The following is a 27,985-nucleotide window of genomic DNA, read 5'->3' as shown; positions in this document are numbered from 1 at the left end:
GTTCCCCAATGAATGCTCAGCCCTAGAATAAATAATACTTATCACATAGCAGATGCTTAATAAATAATTGATGAATAACTCGATGGATAAATGGATGGAGACAGATGGAATCAGAATGGACACTTACTAACTGTTCTATGTCAGAAAAGCCCCTTCTCTAAATCGCAAGTTTCTCAACAGTAAAATAGGGATGAAAAATAGTAGCTACATCAGAGAGTTATAAGGATTAAATTAGTAAACACATGAAAGATTCTTAGCAGTAACTGACATATGGTAAGTGCTCAATATATACACTGGCTACTAGCATAATATGCACATAAAAAACAACCAAATCCTTATTAAAGAGTGAACTGGCTGTTGAATAGGTACTGGTTGCAATATCAAATATAGCTACCCCATACTAAAGGAGCTGACTACCACTAATACTTGACATCTGCATGGGGTCTTCTGTATTTTTTATATCCAATGTTTTATTTCTTATACAGCACCAGAGAAAATATTGCCTCCTTTTCACAAGTGAGGGAGTAGGCATAGAAATGGCAAATGGTGGGGTGCCTGGGTGACTCAGTCAGGTCGTGATCTCACAGTCTGTGGGTTCGACAGCTATCAGCACATAACCTGCTTTGGATCCTTTGTCCTTTGTCCCCTCTTTCTCTGCACCTCCCTTGCTCACTCTCTCTCAAAAAGAAAAAAAAAAAAGAATTGGCAAATGGCTTGCTCATTTGCTGGTTATTAGTAAGGGACTGAGGCAATACTAGAATTCCCAGAATACTTTTTTGCTTCCCTTGTGCTTTTCCTATAATTAATACATATAATTAATAAGAATTCTTAAACAAACATTACTCCACAGGAAAAACCATATGCAAGAGACAGTTAACCTGATATTGGTGTGCTATAAACAAATTTGTATTTCATAACTTTGAACACTTATTGAAGTAATATATATACTCATTTCTAATTTTTTTTTACCTATTTGAATAAAAGTTTGAAATTTATCTGACTCTTAAAATACCAGGTAAACAAACATACCAAAACAACTGTCCTCTCTCTCTCTCTCTTTTTTTTTTCCTGTTACAGCTGTAGCACTGTACCAAAAATCTAAGAGATATTTTAGGACAACCCTACTACAATGTCTCTCCAAAGAGGATTTGACTCTGTTTGTGAGTGCAAAGGGCAATATTATTACCTCTTTTAAAAATAGTAATAACAGGGGTGCCTGGGTGGCTCAGTCAGTTAAGCATCCGATTCTTGATTTCGGCTTAGGTCATGATCTCGCAGTTCTTGAGTTCGAGCCCTGCATTGGGCTCCACACTGAGAATGTGGAGCCTGTTTGGGGTTCTCTCTCTCTGCCCCTCCCTCCCTCTCTCAAAATAAACAAACTTAAAGCTGCCTTTTAAAAAACAGTAATAACATATAAACAGAAAGAAAAAAAACAAGTTATTTTCCAGAAGTCTATTTTATTCTAGAAAGTTCTTAAAGCCCATCTTCTAGTATATCTTTCTAATTTATTCTCCAGGGTTTTAAAAGCAAAACCACTCCCGTCTTATAGTAATTCAGGACACTGCCAGTGCATCTATTATAGCATCACAGGTGAATGACACTTTCTCTACAAAGTACATCAGAACATACGCACCCACCATTAATAGAAAACCAAAGCCTGAAATGGGTGAACTATTTACATTCCATGCCTTCTGCTGTTAGAACTATAAGCCCCAATAAAGGAAATAAAAATAACATAAAGGAATCAGTACTGTGAATGTTCCACCTATAACTAAGTCTTAGTCTCTCTTGACTGTTACACTACTGATAACCACTTGCTGTTACAGACATAAATACAAGCTGCAGTCCAAGCTGATATAACCACACATCACCCATAATCTATACCAATGAGATCATCCTGAACAGAACGCACAGGAATAAAGAAGCAGAGATGAGGAAACATTCTAAATCACAGGAATAAAATGCATTTTTTTAAAAGCACTGACGGTTCAAGCAAGTGCCAGAATCCACAATTCATGATTAGACAGAATTTGGCCTTAAAAACGACCCTGGAAGGTTCCTAGTTCTGACTTTCTTAACTTCGTAGATGCAGCACAAATCTAAAAGCCAAACTCAAGCACTCAAAATGGAATTAATCAATACATGTAGTTGATTTAACCCTCTACCCACTCTGATGAAAAATTATATTCGAAATAACTAGTCTGATAATTTGTAATAAAGCCAACAATAAATAGCTGGGGGAATAGAGAGAAACAGGAAGGGAGAAAGGGTGTGTATGTATAAGATCCCTGGAAAAAGGAAGAAAGCAGAAACAAAGTATTTCTTGACATCCCAAGTATTTCTTGACACCAGAGGCATAGTAGGAATTATCCATCTTTTCTCTGAAGAAGCCTATGTTTAATTATAAAGATAATTTGGAGAGACGGTGGAGGAAGGATACAGAAAGCAAAAAAAGGTGTGCACTCCCTATCAACAATTCCCCACAGTGACTAAACTGACTAAAGAGGAGTCATATATCTATTGCTTCTGGCTTAATGTGGTAAACATCAAAAAACAGTTAACAACCAAGATTTACTATTAAGTACTTTGCATGCATTACCTCATTATATTCACTACAGCTTTACAACATAGATTCTATTAGCATCCCCATTTACAAATGTAGTTTGGGAAGATTAAGACTTTAGGTCCAAATACACACAGTAGTAGCGCCAAGATTTAACCCCAAGTCTACCTGACTCCCAATCAGTGCTCTTAACCATTATGTCATACAGACTCTCCGATCAGAAATGGGTGATAAGCAGCATGAAATGCAGAGAAGTTACGAGCATAGCAACTAACCAGATCACCTTTGAAGATCAACAATTGAGAATGACTCAATAGGGAATCCCTGATGTGCACTGTTGCACCCATCAGGTGAAATCATCCAATGGACAGAAAAAAAGGATGAGAACTGAGGCATAGCTAATTGTTAGCCAGTATTAAATTACAAATGCAACAAAATAAAGAGGAGCAAAATATGAAGTAGAGAAATCTAAGGGCCCCATACTCATCTAACCTTGGGCAGAGACTCTGAAAAGTCTATTTTTTTGTCTCTAAATGACAGTCATTACTCTTTGAAATTTTAATTTGCAGGATAAGAAAGGGCATGCCATGCAGTGCTATTCACTCTTTGAATCCTAAATTGGTTAACAGTTTTATCCATCTAATTATTAATGTGCAGATATATTACTGATCTAACTTTCAAGCAATATATAATTTTAATGAAAATAATTTTTCTTTTTTCAAAATGTCCCTCAGAATGCTATAATGTCTACTGGCAGGCCTAATTCAAATCCTATAAGTAAATACACACAGATATATGGCAGAACCAGGACGAGTGAACATCAAAAAGTTGGTAAATTTTCCGCCATCCCACATCCACTAAGCTTGTAAATTAGTGCTCCATATACAGAGGAAACTTGAACAACAAGGATGTGAACTGAGCAGGTACACTTACAAATTTTCTTCAATACAGTATGGTACTGAAAATGTATTTTCTCTTCCTTACAATTTTCTTAACAACATTTTCTTTTCTCTAGCTTACATGATTGCAAGAATGCACTATATATAAACATATAAAATATGTGTTAATTGACCGTTTATGGTATTAAGCTTCTGGTCAACAGTAGGTTATTAGTAGTTAAATCTTTGGGGAGTCAAAAGTTATATGCAGATTTCCAACTGCACAGGGGGTCAGTGCCCTTAACCCACACATTGTTCAAGGGTCAAGTGTACATATAATAACTTCAGGGTAAGAGAGTTCAGTCTTCCCTTCCAAAAGCTCAGCACAATAAAATCTTATTTCTACCAAAATGTAATGCTAATCAGGCCAAAATGCAATGTAAAATCAATTTTAAAAGAAGAGATGATTTAAAAACTTCATGTGAAGATAAAGATGGACCATGATACACTAAAGATTTTAATTTACATATTTTAATTTTAGCAAGTAGGAATGCATAAAAATAATGTAGGTCTTAAAAAAGCATAGCTTAAAAATTCTTTTAAGTACACATTTTCTATCTTCATTATATCTAATCCTCCACACCAAAGCAAAATGTTGAAATATGAGTTGTCATACATTATTTGATCATCTGATGTATCAGGTTTATGGCTTTTAAACAAGTAAATCATCTTTCAGAAATGCCTTCTTGAATTGTATGCACAGGGCTCCACCTAGTGGTAATAAAATAGATACAAGAAAAACCAAAATATCATTAAAATATTAAAATTGGCTCTTTAAAAATTAATGTTACCAAATAAAATGTCTTAATGAAGGAACTCGGGCTACTTCGAGTTTTTGGACAGATGCTATATTATTTATTAATCATATTCAAGGTTTCTTTTCTTTTTTTAAGGAAAACCTCCTTCTTTCTGACAAAACAACATTCTTAAGATATTACGTGAACAAGGGCTTTCTTATTACTGGTAACATACCAGGATATTTTTTGCCAAAAGGCACATAATATCCTAATGCCATTTTTGGTACCTTTTTCTTTCACTATATTTTCACTGTAAAAAAAAAAAGCCATCACAATAATTAAAAAAAATAAAATGCACATGTTTCTCCTACTATCTGAAAGTAGAGAGCTCCCATGAAACAGGAATGGTATAAAGTGAAGAAGCCATTACTCCTAATTTCTATGGAAAATTTTTTTAGCATTCCCAGACGCACAAAATAACCTCTCTTAGGCTTTTCTGATATACTTTAGGAAACATCTTGTTAACAGATGCACAAAATAAATCAAGATAAAACACAGATGCTCACACAGTTCAGAGCTATGGTGGCTTGACACTGAGTACAGGTCCCCAGGAAAGAACCTGACATTGCCACTTTTGATGCTTATGCTGCTGAACACAATTTTCACTTTTTGCCTTTTTCCTAAAAAGCAAAAATCTTCTTCGAATTTCCTTCAGTTAGTGGAAATCAGTACTTATTTAGGTCTTTTATAAAAGTGAACTGATGAAACACAAACTTTCAAAGAGCAGGGGATACCTGTATTTATTTGCTGAGAAATGACTTTTTAACTTTTAATAAAATGTTTATATTTTTTAAAAAAATGATAAAATCTCAATATACCCAATCCAATTTCTCTAACCTACCTATGTTTACTGGAGCGCCATAGTTCCTTTTCTAGACAAAATAAAAATGGCTTTTCTCTATCTCAGAATCCTGTGTTCTCCAATAGCATGGATATGCTGGTGCATAACCACAAAAGAACAGAGCAAAGCCCTACACAGAATAATGTGAAGATATTCCCCTAAAGTGACTACCATTAAAATATTGGACATTGGCAGACTTTCCTATGAATCTTTGAAAAAATATACATAATTCTACGTAGCAATATAAAATAGAAAGAAAAAAAGCAGTCAATATAAAATTATCATACCTAGTACTCCTCTAACATTTTCCCAACCATTTTATCAAATATATCAAGCATGAATAACAACATTCTCATTAACTTTCCCTGACACCCTGTAATCCAGGAGCAAATAAGAAATGAAATAGCTCCAAGACAGTAACACCTGGATAAAAGACAAAGGAGTATTCTTTCCAACAATATTCAATATTTATTAAGTACTGACTGTAAGCAATAGAAACTGAAAATCAAGTGCAGAAACAACTCTTTAACTTCTTTTTATTTGTATATCACTATCTTTTTAAAAATTCATCTTTCGGGGCACCTGGGTGGCTCAGTCGGTTGAGCTTCTGACTTCGGCTCAGGTCATGATCTCATGGTCTGTGGTTTCGAGCCCCACGTCGGGCTCTGTGGTGACAGCTCGGAGCCTGGAGCCTGCTTCAGATTCTGTGTCTCCCTCTCTCTCTGGCCCTCCCCCATTCATGCTCTGTCTGTCTCTGTCTCAAAAATAAATGAACATTAAAAAAAAATTTCATCTTTCATTTATTTGTACCTTTTATTTGTGTAACACAAAAAATTTATTTTCTAATTATTTAGTGTATATTTCATCTTCCAATCTCCTTGAGAACTAAAGGTGTCTTCTATCTCTATATTCAGTTCACAAGTGCCAAAATGATGCAAAGAACTGCAAATCTTAATAAAAAGAACAGGCTCACTAGAGGGCACCCTTCACCAAAAAGTAAAAATCCAAATATTTTCTTTGACTATTGCATCAAAGTATGGTGTGAATCGCATATTCAACCTAATTAACAAATAAATACTATGAAATCAAAATAACATTTCCTCTTTTTTGAAGCTGCTTTATCCTGATATCTACTGCTTTAATGTAATGGTTAAAAATAGCAGAAATGAACCATAAACACCATAAAAATTCTCTGGCAGTTCCAGGCTCATAATAATTTTTGGAGGTCCTAGAAAAGATACCAACATAAATATATCCGAAGTGAAAACAACAACTTGGGGCACCTGGGTGGCTCAGTCAGTTAAGCATCCAACTCTTTTAATTTTGGCTCAGGTCATGATCTCACTGTTCCTAGGATCAAACCCTGCATTGGGCTCTGTGCTGACAGCAGGGAGTCTGCTTGGGATTCTTTCTCTCCTCTCTCTTTGCCCCCCCTCGCCTCCCTCCTCGCTCATGAACACGCTTACACACTCTAACACGCTTACACACTCTCACTCTCTTAAAATAAACATTTTTAAATGAAAAGTAACAGTAAAAACAAGACCTTTACTAAAATGTACAATATATTAAAAATGAAAGCCAGATGTATTTAATTTGAACTTTGGAAGAAAGCATTCAGAACTATGCATTTAAAAAATAAATATATACTAACTAGTATTAATTTGATTTTTATAATGTGTTTTTCAAAAGACAAAAAAAATTGCCAAGTAAGTGTAATTCATAAGTAGTATGGAGGAAAACAGAAACATGGTTACCCTGATATAAGGCTGATCCAAATTCACATTAATCCTGACCATACAATCCACTGCTGTACAGAGAAAGTCACAGCTTTGCAGAAAAACAGTAAGTTGAGAAGAACAATTCTGTGTCCACTCAAAAACAGAATGTAATAACAGAAATAAATAAATAAATAAATAAATAAATAAATAAATAAATAAAAATAAGCTTTTACCTTTGTATTAGTGTTTTGCAATCTACAAAGCCATTTTACACAGTACATCATTGCATTTGATTCCAAGAACCCTTGGGAAGTAGACAGGGTTTTATCTCTATCTCACAGATGAAGGAACTGAAAGTTTGAGAAGTTAAAGGATTTGCTCAACACCATGTCCCTACTTTTTAGCCCAGAGCCAGGTATACAACCCAAGTCTTGGACTTATAAGAAGTGTTGGAAACTATTGCACAAAAAAGGTAACAGCAGCTCACTGCACACAAATCACCATCCGATTACTGAAATTATTTACCTTAAATCTGTCAGTTAAATATTCATTGCTCATTCCCAGAGTACCTTTCTTATTATCAATCATGGCAATGCCTCTATTAACGAAGTGTGTCAAAATTAAGCTCCTTTATAATAAGGTTGGCCATACCCAGGCATCAACAATACATACACACACTCTCACAAACCACACAAAAACTAGTTGCCTGCCTTCACATTCAGACATGAAAGCAAAAAAACACACCATTGTACACAGATTCTATTAGGCCTGGTCTACCAAACTGAAAAGAACCAGCCCTTCTAGTAAGACAGGCCTAAAAGCAAACCTGATTTATGTTCTTTTTACCATAGGAATGAATGAAAGTATAGGAATGAAAGGGGTAGGTAGGCAATGTTGGTGGTATTTTGTTTTTTCCATCATTTAAAACTGAAAAAAGGTACGGAGAAGATATAAGGTCAGGGATTTTGCTTGCATCAAGCAGCCCCTTAAAGTTACCAGAGCCCTGTATCTATCTGGGAGCTGCAGAGGAATAAGCGACCTACATCACTTTTTTGTGAGTTAATTTCAGTATCTGAGCCTCCTCTGACCTAGCACAAGTTTAAAATACAGTACCTTCCCTCCCTGAGTACAGCCCTGGTCATATTCCTTAGTGTTCCAAATCTTAATGTAAACCTTTCCATTTACTTTTAAGTTAAAATTTAATACAGCTTTTACACTACATCTTTAATTATCTGATACTCTAAATTAGAAGGCAAAACATAATGATTAAGAGTACAGATAGGCTCTGGGGTAGGCGCCTGGGTGCCTCAGTTGGTTAAGCGTCCAACTCTAGATTTCAGCTTAGGTCATGATCACACAGTTTGTGTGCTCGAGCCCCACATTCGGCTCCATGCTGGCAGTGTGGAGCCTGCTTGGGATTCTCTTTCTTTCCCTCTCTCAGACTCTCCCCAGCTTTCTCTCTCTCTCTCTATCTCAAAGTAAATAAAGTTAAAAAAAAAAAAAGTATAGATAGGCTCAGAGGCCAAATGGCCTATGTTCACATCAAGCTCCACCACTTACTATGTGCCTGGAGCTAATGACCTAATCTATCTCTACCCCAATTTCTTCATCTATAGGTACCTCATTTGCTTTTTGTGAAGATTAAATAATACATTTAAGTGTTTAAAAAAGAGGCACACAGTAAATGTTCAATAGATGTTAGCTATTACCTATTATCTACATGATTACTTTTGCTTTGGGAACAAAGATCCTAAGAAATTATTTTAGAATTAATATCATTGTTTATAGAATTTGATAAAAATAAGAACCACTCTAAAGGTACAACAATAAGGAAATAATTAAACAGGATGAAAATTTTATACAATGCAATTGGAACTTCATTTAACAAATATTTAATACTCAAAATTTAACATGTTGAATAGCAGAAATCCTTTCAATAAACATTCAACAAATAAAAAATATCTGTCATTTCTAATCTAAGAATTAACTAGAATTAATGTCAATTGTGATTGTTCTTCCGTAGTAGGAAACAAGTGTTTTTCTCACCTCTCTATTCTTCTATATTTGTTTTCTATAAAACAAAAAGGGGTTTACTTTTCATTAATTCAGTTCAAAAAGTACTTATTGAAAGTCTGCTGTACCCAAGGCATTATACTATGTAACATGGTCAAAACTAACCAGGTATGTGTTAACAATCATAGGCCTCAGGGACAATTTCATTAGACCTGCATTTAAGATGTTTATTTAAAATATACATACTAAAACATATATTCACAACTAAATAACATTGTACAGCATTTAAAAAGTCCATGGCGTAAGAATTCAGACACAAGAAAAAAATACATATATATATGAATATACAAATATATCCACCTAGAATGCTGTGTTCTAAGATGCAAAGATTTCATGAAGGAGGTTAGACCTAAAATGAGAATTGAACGATAGGTAATATGTGAGTAGGTGGAGAAATAAAGACAGGGTAATCAATCATGGTAAACATAGGCAGAAAAGAACACGGCACTGTGAAAAAGGCAAACAGTTTAATTTGAAGGATGTACTAAGTAGTAGGAATTCTTTTTTTTTTTTTAAATGTTTATTTATTTTTGAGAGACACACACAGTGTGAGCAGGGGAGGGCAGAGAGAGAGGGAGACACTGAATCTGAAGCAGGCTCCAGGCTCTGAGCTGTCAGCACAGAGCCCGACATGGGGCTTGAACTCATGAACCATGAGATCATGACCTCAGCCAAAGTGGGAGGATTAACCGACTGAGGCACCCAGACACCCCTAAGTAGTGGGAATTCTATTATAACTCTTAGATCAGTTAATCTTTATTTGGACAGTGGCCTGGGAGTGACCAGATCCTCCTCTATGATTTTGATCAAAGTTGGATCTTCTCCCCAAAAAAGTTTGCAAACACAACTGTAATAGACACTTTCTCTCGGAGAACTGATGACCAACTACAAAGTTGGAAAAGCAATATAGCGTCTTCCATTCACAGGTACATTGCCCCAGAGGGGTGCAACTGATCCAAACTGGTTCAATCAGATACACTCTTTCATGAATTCTGAATTGGAACTCAGAGACAGTCAGCTATATGTACCAACTGACACATGGAAGCTGTAGGTGGTCATCCCCCACTAACTGCAGAGAGGAGAGAAAGCTCCACTTCAGAGGAAAATGAAGACAGAGAGAAGCAGGAAGGAGAAAGAAACAGTCTTCTACCTCTTTGTCTTTTAAGAAGCATGTCTATCTTAAGAATTTTGTGAGATACCCAGAAAGCTTTCATTCTTTTTTTTCCAGATTTCCTCAAGCTAACTCAATTTGGTTTGGTACCTACAACAACGACAAATCCCTAAGACGCCTATCCTTGCACACATTTCACACATACACAAGCCTTTCTTAAAATTATAAGGGGTTTAAAAACCCCCTCATCTGACCCACACACTAGAGTACATCTTCCCAACTGAATAGGTTACAGGCATATATAATGATCATCTCTCAATCTAACTTTCTGGTTGTGCCATGACATAAAAAATGTGGGAAGCATTACCACAAAATAATCCATAAATAAGGGTCCCATAAAGGCATAGGTTAAGTTAATAGACACCTGAGGAAATGAACATGTCACATGTCAAATGGGGTGGGGGGAGGAGGAGGAAGAGAAAGAGGGGTAGGAGGAAGAGGAGGAGGAGGTGAGGGAAGAGAAGGTGGAAGAGGAGGATCAGCAGCTGCCGCCACCATGTAGCTTTTACACAGTACTTTTTATTTTTCCAAAACATCCACAACACTGTACAGCTAAGTAAAGAATTTGGGATATGCTAAGTATCTTAAAATACCACCGTCAGGTAGCTAAACCAAGTAGGTATGCTGAATATCCAAAGCAAGTGAGTTTCTAGCAACTCCAGAAGAAAAAAAAAAAAAGTATAAACACAGAATCCAATTCCTTGCATCACAGAATACTGAAAAAGATTTCTTATTTACAAAATATTCACCTTCTGTGTTATTTTCCCATGAAATATTTCATCTAGTTTGCCACATGCATTCTTAGAATGCTTTACAAAATAATGCTCAGGTGCTTCCTCTTAATTCAACTGGAGACGTTCAGTTGATATTCTGTCAAACAATTTTTTAAATGACAAAGTTGACAGACCATAATTTTTTTAAAAAAGGATACAACCATATCTTAAAGGATTATACAACCTGTCAAAGCAGCAAGATCAGGCAAAGGCAAAAAATACAGGATGATGTTCCCTCTATTTCTGATTTTGAATTTTATTTGCCTTGTTTCCCTCCATATGCAATTTCTGTGACTGGTTCTCACTAACAGTATCCTGTTCCCATGCATAGGCAAGAGCCTAGTACAGTCTGTAAGTTAACATTATTTCTTATAACTAGGGTCAACATTCTATAACATTGACATTAACGCTTACTGTTAATTCTGGGTAACAACAAAGTGCGATGCTAATCGCTAATGGACATCCTCTAGAGTGCAACCTAAATTGATAATCGGCTAACACAGATTTGCAATAGACTTCCTCCTTCCTGTTTTTACACTCCTGACCAGAGATGTCTCTTCCTGTTGACTTGTGTTACTTGGTAAAATGCAAAAGATGAGAAATGGAAACACCCAACACATACAAAATTGTATTTGTCCTCTAGGATTACAAATTGAAATGCTAAATAAATTTTAATTGAAAATGCTTAAAGCAGATTAATGACTGCAGATGTAGACTGCTTTCTTAGACTTTGGAAAGTCAAACAAAATATGTTAAACTGTCTAAAGCAGATCTAATGTGATGTCTGCCTAATAGCTTAAAAGATAATCTATATACTGGAGAGTACTATGCTAAGTGAAGTCAGAGAAAGACAAATACCACATGTTTTCACTTATATGTGGAATCTAAAAAACAAATGAATAAACAAACAAAAAGCAGAATCAAATCTATACTTTTATACATATACAGAACAAACTGAGAGTTGCCAGAGGGGAAGGGGGGAAGGAGGAGGGGCAAAATGGGTAAAGGAGAGTAGGAGATACAGGCTGCCAGTTATGGAATGAATGAGTCATGGGAATGAAAGGTACAACATAGGGAATACAGTCAATGGTACTGTAATAGCATTGTATGGTGACAGATGGTAGCTACCCTTGTAAACATAGCATAAGCATAGAAATGTTCACTCGGATGCTGTACACATTAAACTAATATGTCAACTATACTCAAATAATGATAATAACAAAAAACCTTTTAAATTAAAAAATAGGTAGAATCACTGGGAACCCCCTGAAAAAGGAGCAATGAGGTGAAGGTAGCCCCACCAAATAAAACAATAAAGTCTCTATAATTGAAAGTATGAATAGACATATAGACAATGAACAGAATAAAGAATCAAGAGAAAGACCCACCACATATGAAAATTCAATAAATGATAATCGCAGCATCTCAAATCAAGGTGAAAAAAATATGTTTTTTAAATAAAAAGTGTTAGGATAGTTGGACTGCCATACAAAAAAAAATTTTTTTTAAGTAAAACCAGGGCACCTGGCTGGCTCAGTTGGAAGAGCGCAAGACTCGTGATCTCAAGGTCATGAGTTTGAGTCCCATGCTGGGTGTAGAGATTACTTAAATAAATAAATAAACTTTAAAAAAAAAAAAGATAAAACCTGGAGCCATTCATTATACCATACCCAAAGAAAATTAAAAAAAAAAAAAAAGCAAAACAGAAATGTAAAAGTAAAAAATAAACCATACAACTACCAAAAGAAAACATAGGTAGATTTCTCTATAACCTAGTACTATGGAAAACTCTCCTATGGCTCAAAATCTAGAAGAAAAAGATTGATAAATTTCATTTTCATAAAAATTAAAACCTTTGACATGGCAAAAAAAAAAGGCAAGCATAGTAAAAAACAAAATGAAAAAAAATGTTTCCAATAATGGCAAAAAAATTGTGAAAAATTTTGAAGTGGATGAAAAGGATTACTCTTACACATTTTCTGTGCCTTTCACTGTCTGGCCTATTTTACATCTCTATACATTGAGGAACTGATAGTAAAGCAAGTTATTCTTGTTCATGGAAATACAAAACATTTCGGCCTGTGGAATGCAAGTAATTACTGCCCTGCAGATAGTCACCACTTATGTCTCTATTTATAAATCTATTTCAGCATTCCCAAATGCCTATACTGTGTTCTGCCATTGTTTTTGAAACCGTTGTTAATGCCTTATTAGATCCCTCAATAATTAACAAGTTAAATAAAACCTTTGACGTGTATTAATTTTATATCTGTATGAGAGTCATGATTTTATCTTTTTTGAAAACTATCTTTTAAGTTTTGGAAGTTTCACCAAAGTGCCCAATGGATTTCCCTGACACAGTCAGGAAACTGGACTGCCAGAGAATTGTACCTCACGAGCTGCCTAAGCTTAGGCACCTCTTTTCTTGGATCCCAGAAGTAAAACCCAAGTGGAAATACACATTTAACTTTGCTGACTTTTACTTCTCTGCTTGTTGTTACTGTTTCTTCTCCACAGATTGTATGTTTTGGTTTGATTTTTAATTACTGCCTGGCCAATACATTATTACCCTAAGTGGTAACAATGACTAAGAATTTGGTTTCATGGCTTAACCGTTTATTTGGTGATTCCAAACATGGATGACAGAGATCTCTTGGGTAAAAGATAAAAGACACACTCTGGCTTGATAATCTTTTTTTGTCTATTTAGAATTTTATGCCCACCAAGAATAAGTTTTTGGTATCTGGACCAGTGAGGTTTTTTGTTTGTTTTTAAGCTCTACAATTCATGTCTCTAAACCAGTAGATGAAATCATAGACACAAAGCTATAAAGCTCTGTATCTGCAGTTCAGAAAGTTTTACCTCTCATTAAAGGAACTCTGTTTTCACTGGCTCAGTGGTTAAAAATAATAATAAGTACTTGTATAAATAGATTATAAAACTCCCAGAAAACAAGTAAATTAAACTTCTTATTGTTTATTTAAATGTGTTAGACTTAATAAATTATTCTTACAGGAATTAACTCAGAAATATTTTAAAATTTTTTCATTTTTATTTTTTTAAGTAGACTCCATGCCCAACATGGGGCATGAACTAAAGACCCTGAGATCAAGAGTCACGTGTTCTACCGACCCAGCCAGCCAGGTGGCCCTAAGAAACATTTAAAAAGTCCAAGTTCACATAAGTGCAACTTTGACACAAGTCTAGTTTAATAACTCTGCTTTAAGAAAAAGGCTATTTATTTTCTCTGATTGATCATTTTATTCTACTTAGGTTTGTTTTTCCTAAATGCATAAACATTTACTTTTCAGATAAGCTAACATTAGCCTATATAAATATTTTATTTAAATAGCTAAAATGTAAATTTGTGTTCAACTAAGTTGAATCATTGTTCTGACAAACTTTTTATTACAACATGTATTGACACAGATTTCCAAGATCTTTTAGGTAGCTTATAACTTTGATATTAAGGGGCACCCGGCTGGCTCAATTGGAAGAGCGTGTGACTCTTGATCTCAGTGGCGTGAGTTAAACTAATAACCATTGATCGTCTAATTTTTTTAAATGGTAGAATTTTAGAAGAGGGATTACTACCCATAATTTACTCTATATACTGTTGTTTCTTATTTTTATATGCTATAGACAAGCCATATTTGGAGGACGTGTTAATAAAAGTGTTCATTTTTGCCACTTTAAGAAGGTATAAAAGGGACATTAGTGTCTGCAGGGAGTTGTATTGGGTGTGCCCATGAGTTTTGCCAGTCTGATAAAATGCTGGTTGTATGTAACAGACAGTTCTCAATGTTCCACCTCAGTGTTTCAATGTGAAATGTAAATTAAATATAGTTTTGGTTAAAAGTTTAAATCATTACCAGGGGCGCCTGGGTGGCTCAGTCGGTTGAGCGTCTGACCTCAGCTCAGGTCATGATCTCACAGCTCATGAGTTCGAGCCCCACGTCAGACTCTGTGCTTACAGCTTGGAGCCTGGAGCCTGCTTCTGATACTGTGCCTCCCTCTCCCTCCCTCCCTCCCTCTCTCTCTCAAAAATAAACAAACATTACAATTTTTTTTAAATAATAAAATAAAATGAAATTTTGCAACATTTGCTCAATTTTATTGGGTTTGCTTCCTTGGTTTACCAGTTAATGACATGCTTATAATATGAAAGGTTATTCTTTATCTTCCGTACAATTTGCCTAGGTAGCAGCAGTGGGTCTATTTTGCCAAAATAATTTTCTGTTCTTCACATGGACTTTATTATATTCTTGATTATTTAATAAACAATTTTCCTCTCACTTATGAAAGAACTAAGGTTCTTTACAATCAAGTTACCTATGTTTATTTTTTAAATACTTCACTTTCACTTTAATTAAATAAGTACCCAAGTATTGCTTCTCAGACAATATCTGATAACTGTTTTGATTTTATTTTCTTTTATTTACTTATTTATTTCTGAGACAGAGACAGAGCATGAGTGGGGGAGGGGCAGAGAGACAGGGAGACACAGAATCAGAAGCAGGCTCCAGGCTCTGAGCTGTCAGCACAGAGCCCAACACGGGGCGGGGCTCGAACTCACAAACCATGAGATCATGACCCGAGCTGATGTCAGTCGCTCAACTGACTAAGCCACCCAGGCGCCCCAGTTTTGATTTTGTTTTCTAAAATTTGGAGCCTAAATAAAGAAAAAAAATAAAACTTTCAAGATATGTTTTACACCTAAAACTGTCTTTGAGATTTCCCAGAGCAACTCTGTAAGAGCATAGTTAGTTGTTTACTTTCAACTTACAAAAAGATATGCTAGAAACAATTAGGTTTGTTGTACTACTGTAGTAAAACTTGCGCTGGAAAAGTCAAATTAGAAGAGATGCTCAGCCTTCCTACATTAAATTTGTATAGGTAAAAAGTGTCATAATACAAACATTTCTGAAACTGTGCTCTTTATGGGAAGTCCCTAAAGATTTGTCAATTTGCTAGCTGTGATTATGTTTCCACTAGCCAAAAATGTTTAAAATAGTAATGCACTGTACATTACAGAAAATTCCACCATTCCAATATGAGTTATAGTAATAAGTTAAACATAACCATTAAATCTAACATGGATAGTTTTTGTTTTACTCTGATGCTTGCCTAAATTAGCTCTGCTAAAAGCTGTAAGTCAGAGTTTGCGTCTTCAATAATGAAGGACAGTATTATAGCCTCATGCTACTTCAAATTATTGACATTCCATAAAATACACTTTTTTTAAGTTAAACACAGAATAACTATATGACCCAGCAATGCCATTCTTAGGTATATAAAAATATATATGTATATTGAAACCAGTATTCAAACAAAACCTTGCACATGAATGTTCATAGCATATTCGTAACACCCAAAAGACAGAAACAATCCAAATGTTCATCAATTGATGAATGGATACACAAAATGTGGAATAGCCATACCACAAAATATTGGTCAGTCTTAAAAAAGAAAGAGGTATTGATACATGCTACAACACTGACGAATCCCCAAAACATCATGGAGTGAAAGAAGCCAAACAGAAAGTCACATATTATATGCTTCTATTTAAATGAAATATCCAGAATAAGTAAATCCACACAGAGACAAAGCAGAATAGTGGTTGCCAGGGGCTAAAAGAAGAGGAGGAATGGGGAATGACTGCTTATTCCTTCTGCAATAATGAAAGTTTTGGAATTAGACAGAGGTGATGGTTACACTTTGTTAATGTACTATAAATTCAGTACTAAATGTCACTGAATTAAACCTCTAAAAATAGCTTATTTTGTTTTGTGAAATTTACCACTATTAAAAACAAGAAGCTTCCAGAACTCACAAAGCTGTTTCCTAGTAAAACAACCATACTTAGTAAAAATTATTTAAAACAAACAAAAAAAATTCTAAAGTCTCTGGAGGTTGTTCTAAAAGCATACAGCAAATGAAGAAACATTTATTCAAGAAAATCTACTAAATGCTTGATAAGAACAGTAAGTCTGTGGCCCTTGAACCATGACCCACATCCTTCCTCTGTAACCCCCAGCTCAGCATGATAGAAGCTCCATCCTGGGTGGGTGTGGCTAAGAAGGCAGGGCTTCCTCTCCCCCTAGGTTTCAGTCAAGGGTGGAAAAAAAGGACAGACATCCAGCATTTCCCATCCTCCCTCCCACCAACTTTGTGTTCCAGGTAAGTGTGGCCAAGAAGGTTGGGGGCTCCCTTCTTCTACCCAGTCTCCCTTCCTCCACTCAGCCCCATGAAAGGGTCACAGAACGCAGCCAGGAATATTAGGCTCCTGACTGCCTCACTACAGCTCACTCACAGGACAGAGGCTCTGAGCACACCAGAATTTACTCCCATATCCAGAGTCCTGCTCTTAAAGCAAGGGTGTCTAAGAGGAGCAAGCGACTGTTCCTAACCCAGCTTTGGAGAAGTGGCTCCCACAGGGAGATACAGGAGGTAAGTGCAGACAGCTGCAAAGCTCTCCCCAAAGAAAGCGACTTTATTTAAAACAGAGTGTAGAGAAGTTCAAACATAAGGGCACTCTTGAAAACAATGGCGATTTTGGTAGCACACAATTGAAAAAGGAGGCTCACAGGTCGCCTAGTTTACCAAAGAGAACTAGGGAAAGAAAAGATTGAGAGCCCTCCTGCAGTCAAAACACATCTCAGACACTGGCCTGAAAAACATCCACTGCACTCAAACACATATTTGTACAACATGCTCATAGCAGCATTATTCATAACAGCCAAAAGATGGAACCAATACTAGTATGTATTGATGAATGATAAACAAAAAGTAATGTATACATGCAATGCAGTATTAGCCAGCCTTAAAAGGAAGGAAATTCTCACACATGCTACAACATGGATGAATCCTGAAGGCATTATGCTAAGTGAAACAAGTCAGTCACAAAAGGACAAATATTATATGATTCCATATATATGAAGTATCTGGAGTATTCAAATTCATAGAGACAGAAATAGAACGGTCATTGCCAGGGGCTGGTGGGAAAAGGGAATGGGGAGTTAGTGTTTTAATGAACACACTTTCAGCTGGGGAAGATGAACACATTCTGAGGATGAATGGTAGTGATGGCTACAGAATAACTGTGAATGTACTTAATGACACAGTATATTTAAAAACTGCTAAAATGGCAAATTTTATACAATGTATATTTTATCATAATTTTGAAAAACAGGGGTGCCTGGGTGGCTCAGTCAGTTGAACAGTCACCTCTGAATTTTGGCTCAGTTCATAATCTCATGGTTCATGAGATCAAGCCCCGGGTCGGGCTCATGCTGACAGCCTGGAGCCTGTCTGGGATTCTCTGTCTCCCTCTCTCTCTGTGCCCCCTCCACATGCTCTCGCTCCTGCTCTCTCTCAGTAAATAAATAAAAACTTTAAAAAATAATAATTTTGGAAAACAAGATATAAAAAAGATATAAAAACTTTAAAAAATAATAATTTTGGAAAACAAGATATAAAAATGAAGATTAGAAAATTAGAGGATTTCACCCCCTAGAAAAATCATTAAGCCAGGAATAAATGTAAAAACTAGAGAGATAAATAAAGAAGTTATACCATTTATTCCTTTGACATTTATTGAGTACAATCTGCTTAGATGGGTTCTAGCTGCTGGAGTGTGCAATAAATCCCTGTTACCTGAGGGTGCATTCATCTCCCAGCTGCTGAGGACTCCCAGCTGTACCCTCCTCTGGAGACCAACAAGTGGGAGGCACGTGGAAGTCATGCCACACAACACACACACACTCTAGGGGCAACCTGCAGCAGATGAGAAATTTGTGGAGATGAGGGAAAAGAGAAGCCCCGTGGCTCAAAGGAGAACAACTCCCTGATGTCATTCAAGCTCCAGAGCTACCGTTAGACTCAGGTGATAGTCAGTATCAAGAGTTACTACAATATATTATCTAAGCTGTCTAGTTTTCTACAACAACAAATTATGAGATAAACAAAGAAACAGGAACTGTGAGTGATACAAAGAAAAAGAAACAGGCCCCATGAGATGGCTCAGATGTTGGATTTCACAAAGGCTTCAAAGTACTATAATTCATAACAGTGAAAAGAACTTTACTTAAATTAGTAAATAAAGGTGTGATGACAATGTCTAATAAAAGACAATATTGATAAAGATAGGTATTATTTCAGGGGCATCTGGGTGGCTCAGTCAATTAAGCATCTGACTTTTGATTTTAGCTCAGGTCAGAATCTCATGGTTCATGAGATCAAACCCCACATCAGGCTCTGCACTGACAGCACAGAGCCTGCTTGGGATTCTCTCTCTACCTCTCTCTGCCCGTCCCATGCTCTCACATGAGCACAGCTCTCTCCCTTTCAAAAATAAACATTAAAAAAAGAAATTATTTTTAAAAATTGAAATTCCAGGGGCGCCTGGGTGGCGCAGTCGGTTAAGCATCCGACTTCAGCCAGGTCACGATCTCGCGGTCCGTGAGTTCGAGCCCCGCGTCAGGCTCTGGGCTGATGGCTCGGAGCCTGGAGCCTGTTTCCGATTCTGTGTCTCCCTCTCTCTCTGCCCCTCCCCCGTTCATGCTCTGTCTCTCTCTGTCCCAAAAATAAATAAAAAATGTTGAAAAAAAAATTAAAAATTGAAATTCCAGGGGCACCTGGGTGGCCCAGTCGGTTGAGCGTCCGACTTCGGCTCAGGTCATGATCTCGAGGTTCGTGAGTCCGAGCCCTGCATCGGGCTCTGTGCTGACAGCTCAGAGCCTGAAGCCTGCTTCAGATTCTGTGTCCCCCTCTCTCTCTGCCCCACTCCTGCTTGTGCTCTGTCTCTCTCTGTCTTTCAAAAATGAATAAACATAAAAAAAAATTTTTAATGGAAATTTTGGAGTTGAAAATCAGCAATAGAAATGAAAAAGGCATTAGAGGATGTCAACATTAGATGTGAACTGGAAAAAGAAAGACTATTTGAAAACAGACTAATAGAGATTATACAATCCAAAGAACAGAGAGAAAAAAAAAATGAAGAAAATGAACAGCACCTCAGACAAATGTAAATGCCATTAAGCACATCAACATATATATGATGAGGGCATCACAGTAATATTTTATGATGGTAAAAAAGTCAGAAAGAATGTTTGAAGAATATTTGATGGAATTATGACTAAAATTCCCAATATGCTAAAAAATAATAATCTGGACATCAAAGATAACCAAGGAACTCCAAGAAGGATAACACAAAGAGATCCCTACCCAAGCACATCATAGTAAAAATAATGAAAGACAAATAGAACATCTTGAAAGTAGTAAGAGAAAAACCACTTATCACATACAAGGTTATACCAATAAGGTTAACAGAAACAATGGAGGCCAAAAAACAGTGGGATGACATAGTCTAAGTGCTAAAAAAAAAACTGTCAACCAAGAGTCTATTATCCAACAAAACTGTCCTTGAAAAGTGAAGGTGAAACGAGAATGTTCCCAGATCAACAAAAACTGGAAGAATTAGTTAACAGCAGACCAGTCTTACAAGAAAAACTAATGGAAGTTCTTCACAATCAAAAAAGTGAGCCCAGATGTCAATATAACCACACACACACACACACACACACACACACACACACAGAGAGAGAGAGAGAGAGAGAGAGAGAGAGAGAGAACACTAGTAAAGCTAACTGTGTAATTATAAAAGATAGTATAAATAGCATCTCTCTTAACTGACTTAAAAAGCAATTGCAAAAAACAACATGTGCATAGTTCTATTTGTGGGCCTAGCATACAGAAATGTAATATATTTGACAGTAAGAGCAAAAAGGAAGTGTAGGAGCAAAGCTGTATTGGAGTAATAAAATGACACAAGATGACATCCTACAACCCAGCAAAAAATAAAGACAATCAGAAATGGTAATTAAGGGTTAATACTGTGGTAACAAACTCCATAAATACATACTTGCTCTTCTTTCTTCTCTCAGCTTCTTTAAAAAACAGAAAGTTATATAAAGTAACAATTACAACAATGTACTATTGGGTTTGTAACATATATAGACGTAAGACCTATAACAAAATAGGACAAAAAAGGGTAAGAGAAAATAGAGATATAAAGAATTAACATTTCTGTATTTCACTGGAATTAAGTTAGAATAAATCTGAAGTTGATCCTGAGAACCACCACTAAGAAATAACTTTTTAAAAGATACTGAAAAACACCATTAAATTAAAATGTTATACTGGAAAATATTCACGTAATAAAAAGGAGTGCTGAAAAAAGGAACAATGAAGCAAAAAGGAAATGTGACATATAGAAAATAATAAGTAAAATGTCAGTAAAATAAATATAACTAGGTAAATAACAACATTAAATCCATAAATGGATTAAACGAAAGGCAGAATGTTAAAATGGGTGACAAACGAGATCCAACAATATGCTATCTACAGGAGGCAATCTTTAGATTTAAGTATAAAAACAGGCTGAAAGTAAAAGTACAGAAAAGGACATATGATGCAAAAAGCCACCATAAAAAAAAGCTAGTGGCTTAACTAATATCAGACAAAATAGACTTTAAAACAAGTCTACAGATAAAGAATAGTTTATGATAGTAGAAAAGTCTATCAATCAGGGATATATGACAATTATGCACATACAGCACACACCAAGAACAGGGTCCAAAACAACACAAAATAAAAGCTATCCATTATCTAACAATGGACATTCCTCTCAAGTGCACATGGAACATTCTCCAGAACAGACCATATGTTACGCCATAAAAGAAGCCTCAATAAAATTAAAAGAACTGAAATTATTCAAAGTATGATTTCCAACCACAATGTAATGAAATTAGAAATTAATAGAAAGACACTTGAGAAATTCACAAATATGTGGACATTAACACACTTCTAAGTAACCAATGAGTCAAAGAAGAAATCATAAAAGAAATTTTAAAAATACTTCAGGACAAAGTTAAAGCAATGCTTGGAGGGAAATTTATAGCTGCAAAAGCCTGTATTTAAAAATGACAAAGATCTCAAATCAAGAGCCGAAGTTTCCATCAGAAGGCAGCAATAGAAAGAAAACTAACACAACACAAGCAGAAGAAAGGAAATAATAAAGATTAGAAATGAAATAATTAGAAAATAGATAAAAATCAATAAAATGAAGAGTTGTTTGGTTTTTCGAAAAGATCAACAAAACTGACAAACCTTTAGCTAGGTTGACCAAGGAAAAAAAGACAGACTCAAATTACTAAAATGCAGAATGAAAGAGGTCATTACTACTGACCTTATAGAAATAAAAAGGGTTATAAAGGGAATGCTACGAACAACCACATACCAACAATTTGATAACCTAGAAGAAATGGACAAGTTTCTAGAAAGATACAAATCTGATTCAAAAAGACTAGAAAATCTGAACAGATTTCTACAAGAAATTGATTCAGTAATCAAAAATCTCCAAAGAAACACCATATGGCTTCACAGATACCAAATATTTAAAGAATTAACACTAATCCTTCACAAACTCTTCCAAAAAAGTGTAAGAGGAGGGACACTCCCTAACTTATTCTAGGAGACCAGCATTACTCTAATACCAAAGCCAGATAAAGACATCAAAAAGAAAACTAGACTTTTATTTCTTGCGAATATAGATGTAAAAATACTCAACAAAATTGTAACAAACCAAATCCAACAGCATAGTAAAAGGATTATACACCATGACCAAATGGGATCTATCCTAGGAATGCAAGAGAGATTCAACATTAAAAAATAAATAAATAAATAAATAAATAAATAAATAAATAAATAAATATCAATGTACTATATACCACACGAATAGAACAAAGGGGAAAAAAACCCACATGGTCATCTCAGTTCAGGGAACACTAACCAACTCACTCTCAGATACTATTCTCATACCAAAACCAGACAAAGGCATCCCCAGAAAATAATAGACCAAAACCTCTTATGAATATACATGCAAAAATCCTAAACAAAATACTAGCAAACAGAATCCAGCAACATATAAAAAGGATCATACGGTATGATCAAGTGGGATTTTTCCCACAAACACAATGATGGTTTACATCTGAAAATTAATGTGGTATACCACATAAATACAATAAAGGATTAAAAACCACACAACCATCTTAATAGATGCAGAAAAAGCATCTGAAATATTGAACATTCTTTCATAATAAAAACATTCAAGAAACTAGGAATAAAATGGAACTTCTTTGACATAATAAATGGCACCGTGAAACTTCCACAGCAGCACATGAGAGTGCCAGTTGTTCCACAACCTCACGGATACATGGTATGGTCAGTCTTTTTAATTTTAAACATTCCAATAGTGTGATTCACTGTTGTAGTTTTAATTTGCATTTCTAACGACTAATGTTGTTAACCATCTTTTCATGTACTTATCTGCTCTGTGTGTACTTTCTTTGGTGAAGTATCTAAATCTTTTACCCATTTTTTAATTGGATCATTTGCTTTCTTTTTTTTTTTTTCTTTTTTTTTTTTTTTTCATTTATTTTTGGGACAGAGAGAGACAGAGCATGAACGGGGGAGGGGCAGAGAGAGAGGGAGACACAGAATCTGAAACAGGCTCCAGGCTCCGAGCCATCAGCCCAGAGCCTGACGCGGGGCTCGAACCCACGGACCGCGAGATCGTGACCTGGCTGAAGTCGGATGCTTAACCGACTGCGCCACCCAGGCGCCCCGGATCATTTGCTTTCTTATCTAGGCTCAAAGACTTTTTTATACAGTGTGGACACAACTTATTTTTTTTTTAATGTTTATTTATTTTTGAGAGAGAGAGAGAGACAGAGCATGAATGGGAGAGGATCAGAGAGAGAGGGAGACACAGAATCTGAAACAGGCTCCGGGCTCTGGGCTGTCAGCACAGAGCCCGACGGAGGGCTTGAACTCACGAACCTCGAGATCATGACCTGAGCTGAAGTCGGACGCTTAACTGACTGAGCCACCCAGGCACCCCACAACTTACTTTTTTTAATGAGATATGTGATTTTTCAGATATTTTCTACCTGCCTGTGGTTTTTCATTCCCTTAATGGTATCTCTGATATCCACATGTTCTCAATTTTGATGAAGTCCAGTGTATCAATTTTTTCTTTTATATATTATGCTTTTGGAATAGTATCTAAGAATAATCTCCTTAACCAAAGTCACAAAGATTTTTGCATACAGTTTCTAGGAGTTTTGTAGTTATGCATTTTATATTTATGATCCACTTTGAGGTACTTTTTAAATATAGTGTAGAGTATGGATCAAAGTTCATTATTTTGCATATGGATATACAATTGTTTCACCCATTATTTAAAAACACTACCGGGGCTCCTGGGTGGTTCAGTCGGTTAAGTGTCCTACTTCAGCTCAGGTCATGATCTTGCGGTTTGTGAGTTAGAGCCCCACACCAGCTCTGTGCTGACAACTCAGAGTCTGAAGCCCACTTCAGATTCTGTGTCTCTCTCTCTCTCTCTGCCCCTTCCCCGCACATGCTCTATCTCTATCTCTCAAAAATAAATAAACGTTAAAAAAAAATTTTTTTAAACACTACCATTTTCTGGTGGGTAAGCATCCAACTCTTGGGTCTCAGCTCAGGTCACGATCTCACTGTTTCATGAGTTTGAGCCCCTCATCAGGCTCTGTGCTGGTAGCTGGGGGCCTGCTTGGGATTCTCTCCCTACCTCTCTCTCTCTATCCCTCCCCCCACTCCTGCTGTCTCTCAAAATAAATAAACTTTTAAAAAATTACCCTTTTTTAATGAACTGCCTTTATGTCTTTGTCAAAAATTAATTTGACCACATGTATGAATCTATTTAAGGAGTCTCTTATTCAGTTTCATGGATCTAATTTATCTCTTTTTTTGTGTGTATTTATTTTTGAGAGAGAGGGAGAGCAGGTGCGTGCGAGCAGGGGAGGGGCAGAGACAGACAGGGACAGAGGATCAGAAGCAGGCCCTACAATGACAGCAGAGAGCCGGACACAGGGCTCTAACTCAGGAACCATAAGATCATGACCTGAGCTGAAGTGAGATGCTTACCTGACTGAGCCACCCAGCTGCCCCGTGAATCTATTTGTTTATCTTGATGCTAGTATCTCACTGGCTTGATTACTATAGCTTTACAATAAATCTTAAAAACAGGTAGTGTAAGTCTTCCAGCTCCATTCATCTTTTCCCAAGTTAGACTCTTCTAGGTCCTATGCATTTCTTTTTTTTTTTTAATGCTTATTTATTTACTTTGGGGGCAGGCAGGGGTGCAAAGAGAGAAAGGGAGAGAATCCCAAGCAAGCTCCACACTGTCTGCTAAGAGCCCAAACCAGGGCTCAAACTCACAAACTGTTAGATCATGACCTGAGCCCAAATCAAGAGTGAGACACTTAACCGACTGACCCACCCAGACGTCCCAGTCCTATGGATTTCCATACAACTTCTGAATGAGCTTATCGATTTCTACCAAAAAAAAAAAAACAAAAACAAAAACAAAAACAAAAAAAAACAAAAAAACCCAAAAAACCCTTCTGCCGGCATTTTGATTTTGTCCAAATCTAAAGACCAATTTGGGGAAATTACCTTGATAGTTTGTCTCTTCTAAGGAATTTGTCCATTTCTTCTAAGTTGGCAAATGTATTGGCATGAAACTGTTCATAATATTCCTTTAATATCTGTAGAATCTGCAGTGATGTCACCTCTCATTCTGATAGTGGTATCAGGAATTGGTAATCCCTGATAACTGGTATCTTCTCCCTTTCTTTCTCAGAGATTTATCAACTTTACAAATCTCAAAGAAATAGGTTTTCATTTCACTGACTCTCTCAATCGTTTTTCTATTTCCCTTTTCATTGATTTCCATTCCAATCTTTATCATCCCCTTTCTTTATCAGCTCCTTTCTTTGGCTCTTTTTGACTTCATTTGCTCTTCTTTTCCTAGTTTCTTAAATTAGAAGCTGAGGCCATTGATTTGACACCATTCTTTCCCAGTGAAGACATTTAACACTATAAATCTCTAAATATTCTGTGTGCTGTACCCCACAAATTCTGATGTGTTTCCATTTTATTTAGTTCAAACACCTTCTAATCTTTTTTTTCTGGTTTCTTCTTTCACCCATGGGTTGTGTTAACACCCATAGATGTGTGTTATTCAGTGCCCAAATATTTAGGAATTTTCCCGTTTTCTATTATCGACTTCTAATTTAATTCCACTGTGGTCAAAGAACCATATTGTAGGCCAGCTCCAATGAAAAGTCACATGCTTCTCATTTAATCATTAGGAATAAAAAGTAAATCTGGAAGGGGCACCTGGGTGGATCAGTCAGTCAAGCATTTGAATCTTGGTTTCAGCTCAGGTCATGATCTCATGGTTTTTGAGTTCGAGCCCTACTGCGGGCTCTGGGCTGACAGTGTGGAACCTGCCTGGGATTCTCTCTCCCTCCTTCTCTCTCTGCCCCTCCCTCACTCTCTCTCTCTAAATAAATATACAAACTTTAAAAACAAAAAAAGTAAATCAGGAAAAGGTGAGGCTGAAAAAGTCTCCCATGGAGAAAAAAAATAGAAACAGTATCAGAAGCCAGTAGGCCAACTAAAAGATAATTGGGAAGTAACAAAAACTAATCTTAATAGTAAGCTCTCTGAACCTCAATTTTCTTATTCCTATACTTGCAGAGGGGGGTGGGTGTTTAGATGCCCAGGACATTAGAGACCTTACCTATTTGTGCACTGCTCTGTCCCTAACACCAAGCATGTGATAGGCACCTTGATGTCCAGGTGAATTGATGTCCAGGATTTGCTTCAAAATAATCCAGGGTGAGGGAGAGTGGATAGGGGAACAGAAGGAATGACACTGGCCAGGGTTGAAATGAAGCTAGATGATGGCTTCATGGTGGTTCATTATACTATTTTACTTTGTATCTTTCAAAAAAAAAAGGGGTTTTAGAAATTTAATATTAGCACTTATTGGAACCTAGAGAAAAATCAGTAATAGCTTAAACACTGTTCAGGAGAAACGACTGCTAGCTGTGCCTTCTGCGTGTATGTAGAGTGTGCTTGAAATGAGATGACAAGTGTGTGTGTGTGTGTGTGTGTGTATATATATATATATAGGGTAAGTATGAGTCACTGGAGTTGACCAAAGAAACAGCATAGGTTTCAACAAAGTGAGGTGACACAACTGCCCAGCAAAAGAGAACAGAATAACACTATGAATACATATTCTTTTTGTGTTACAAAGTCTCAATATATTTCAAAATTTTCTTCTAAGTTAATTTCCTCTCTTTTCAAAGATAATGCCTACCATTTTTTCCCAGCAGGAAGTCTCTCCTTCACAACCCATACTATTTTTAAAAATTGGCTGTTCTGATAACTATACCACATACTGTACTCTTTCAGTTTCACCACGCAGTAAGGAAAACAAAGCTTCCTTTTAATCTATGACTTCTACTTTCATTACCAAATGTACAGAGTTTTATGAAAAGAAAAACTATGTTGGAAAATTAAGGAAATGCACTAATTATGCTTATCGGAGCATAGCAGGAACTTCATGTGACCAAAAAAACCATTCATCAGGTGCCTACCACATGTTTGGTGTTAGGGGCACAGCGGTGAACAAATAGGCAAGGTCTCTAACGCCCTGGGCATCTAAACACCCACCCCCTCCCCAGTACAGGAGTAAGAAAATTGGGGTTTAGAGAGCTTAAATGATTTTTGCCCACGACTGCACACTTCTCCAGTAGTAGGACTAGGGCAAAACACTCCAGACTTTCAGGGCAAGGTGGATTTACATTACAATTTGATATGGCTTCACTTGATACTACATCCAAGTCCACAAAACATACAGTGCTTCATTTCGAGGAAGTGTATCCTCAAGAAAATACTGTTAAAGCACAATCACTCCTAAGTACCCTAAGTGAATAATAATTTCATTATTATCCTTACGAGTTGAAACCTTATATTTAAAAGGCACTTATTCTTTTTTTTTTAAGTTTACTTATTTACACATTTTTAAGTAATCTACACCCAAGGGAGGGCTCGAACTCACGACACCTAGATCAAGAAGAGTCGCATGCTCTTCCGACTGAGCCAATCAGGCTTCTCTAAAAGGCACTTATTCTCGATGGGAATGCCTAACC

The 27,985-nt window shown here is 36.3% G+C and overlaps 1 protein-coding gene across 7 annotated transcripts in view; it reads right to left on the bottom strand.

Annotated features, from left to right (window-relative positions):
- EXOC6 (exocyst complex component 6) overlaps positions 1–27,985 on the bottom strand; it is a 277,514-nt gene that overhangs the window by 184,027 nt on the left and 65,502 nt on the right. The window contains exon 1 of one of the 7 annotated variants that reach the window (XM_047824817.1): positions 4,118–4,188. The exons of the other annotated variants lie outside the window; for them this stretch is intronic. Coding sequence (XP_047680773.1) covers positions 4,118–4,170 — 53 coding nt within the window. The 5' untranslated portion in view covers positions 4,171–4,188. Of the gene's footprint in view, positions 1–4,117; positions 4,189–27,985 lie in introns of those variants that run through there. 7 annotated transcript variants of the gene reach the window in all.

This window comes from Prionailurus viverrinus, chromosome D2 (genome assembly GCF_022837055.1).
Source record: "Prionailurus viverrinus isolate Anna chromosome D2, UM_Priviv_1.0, whole genome shotgun sequence".
Taxonomy (NCBI): Eukaryota; Metazoa; Chordata; class Mammalia; order Carnivora; family Felidae; genus Prionailurus; species Prionailurus viverrinus.
Note: the sequence above shows the minus strand (reverse complement) of the source record. Positions and strands in the feature narration are given on the sequence as shown.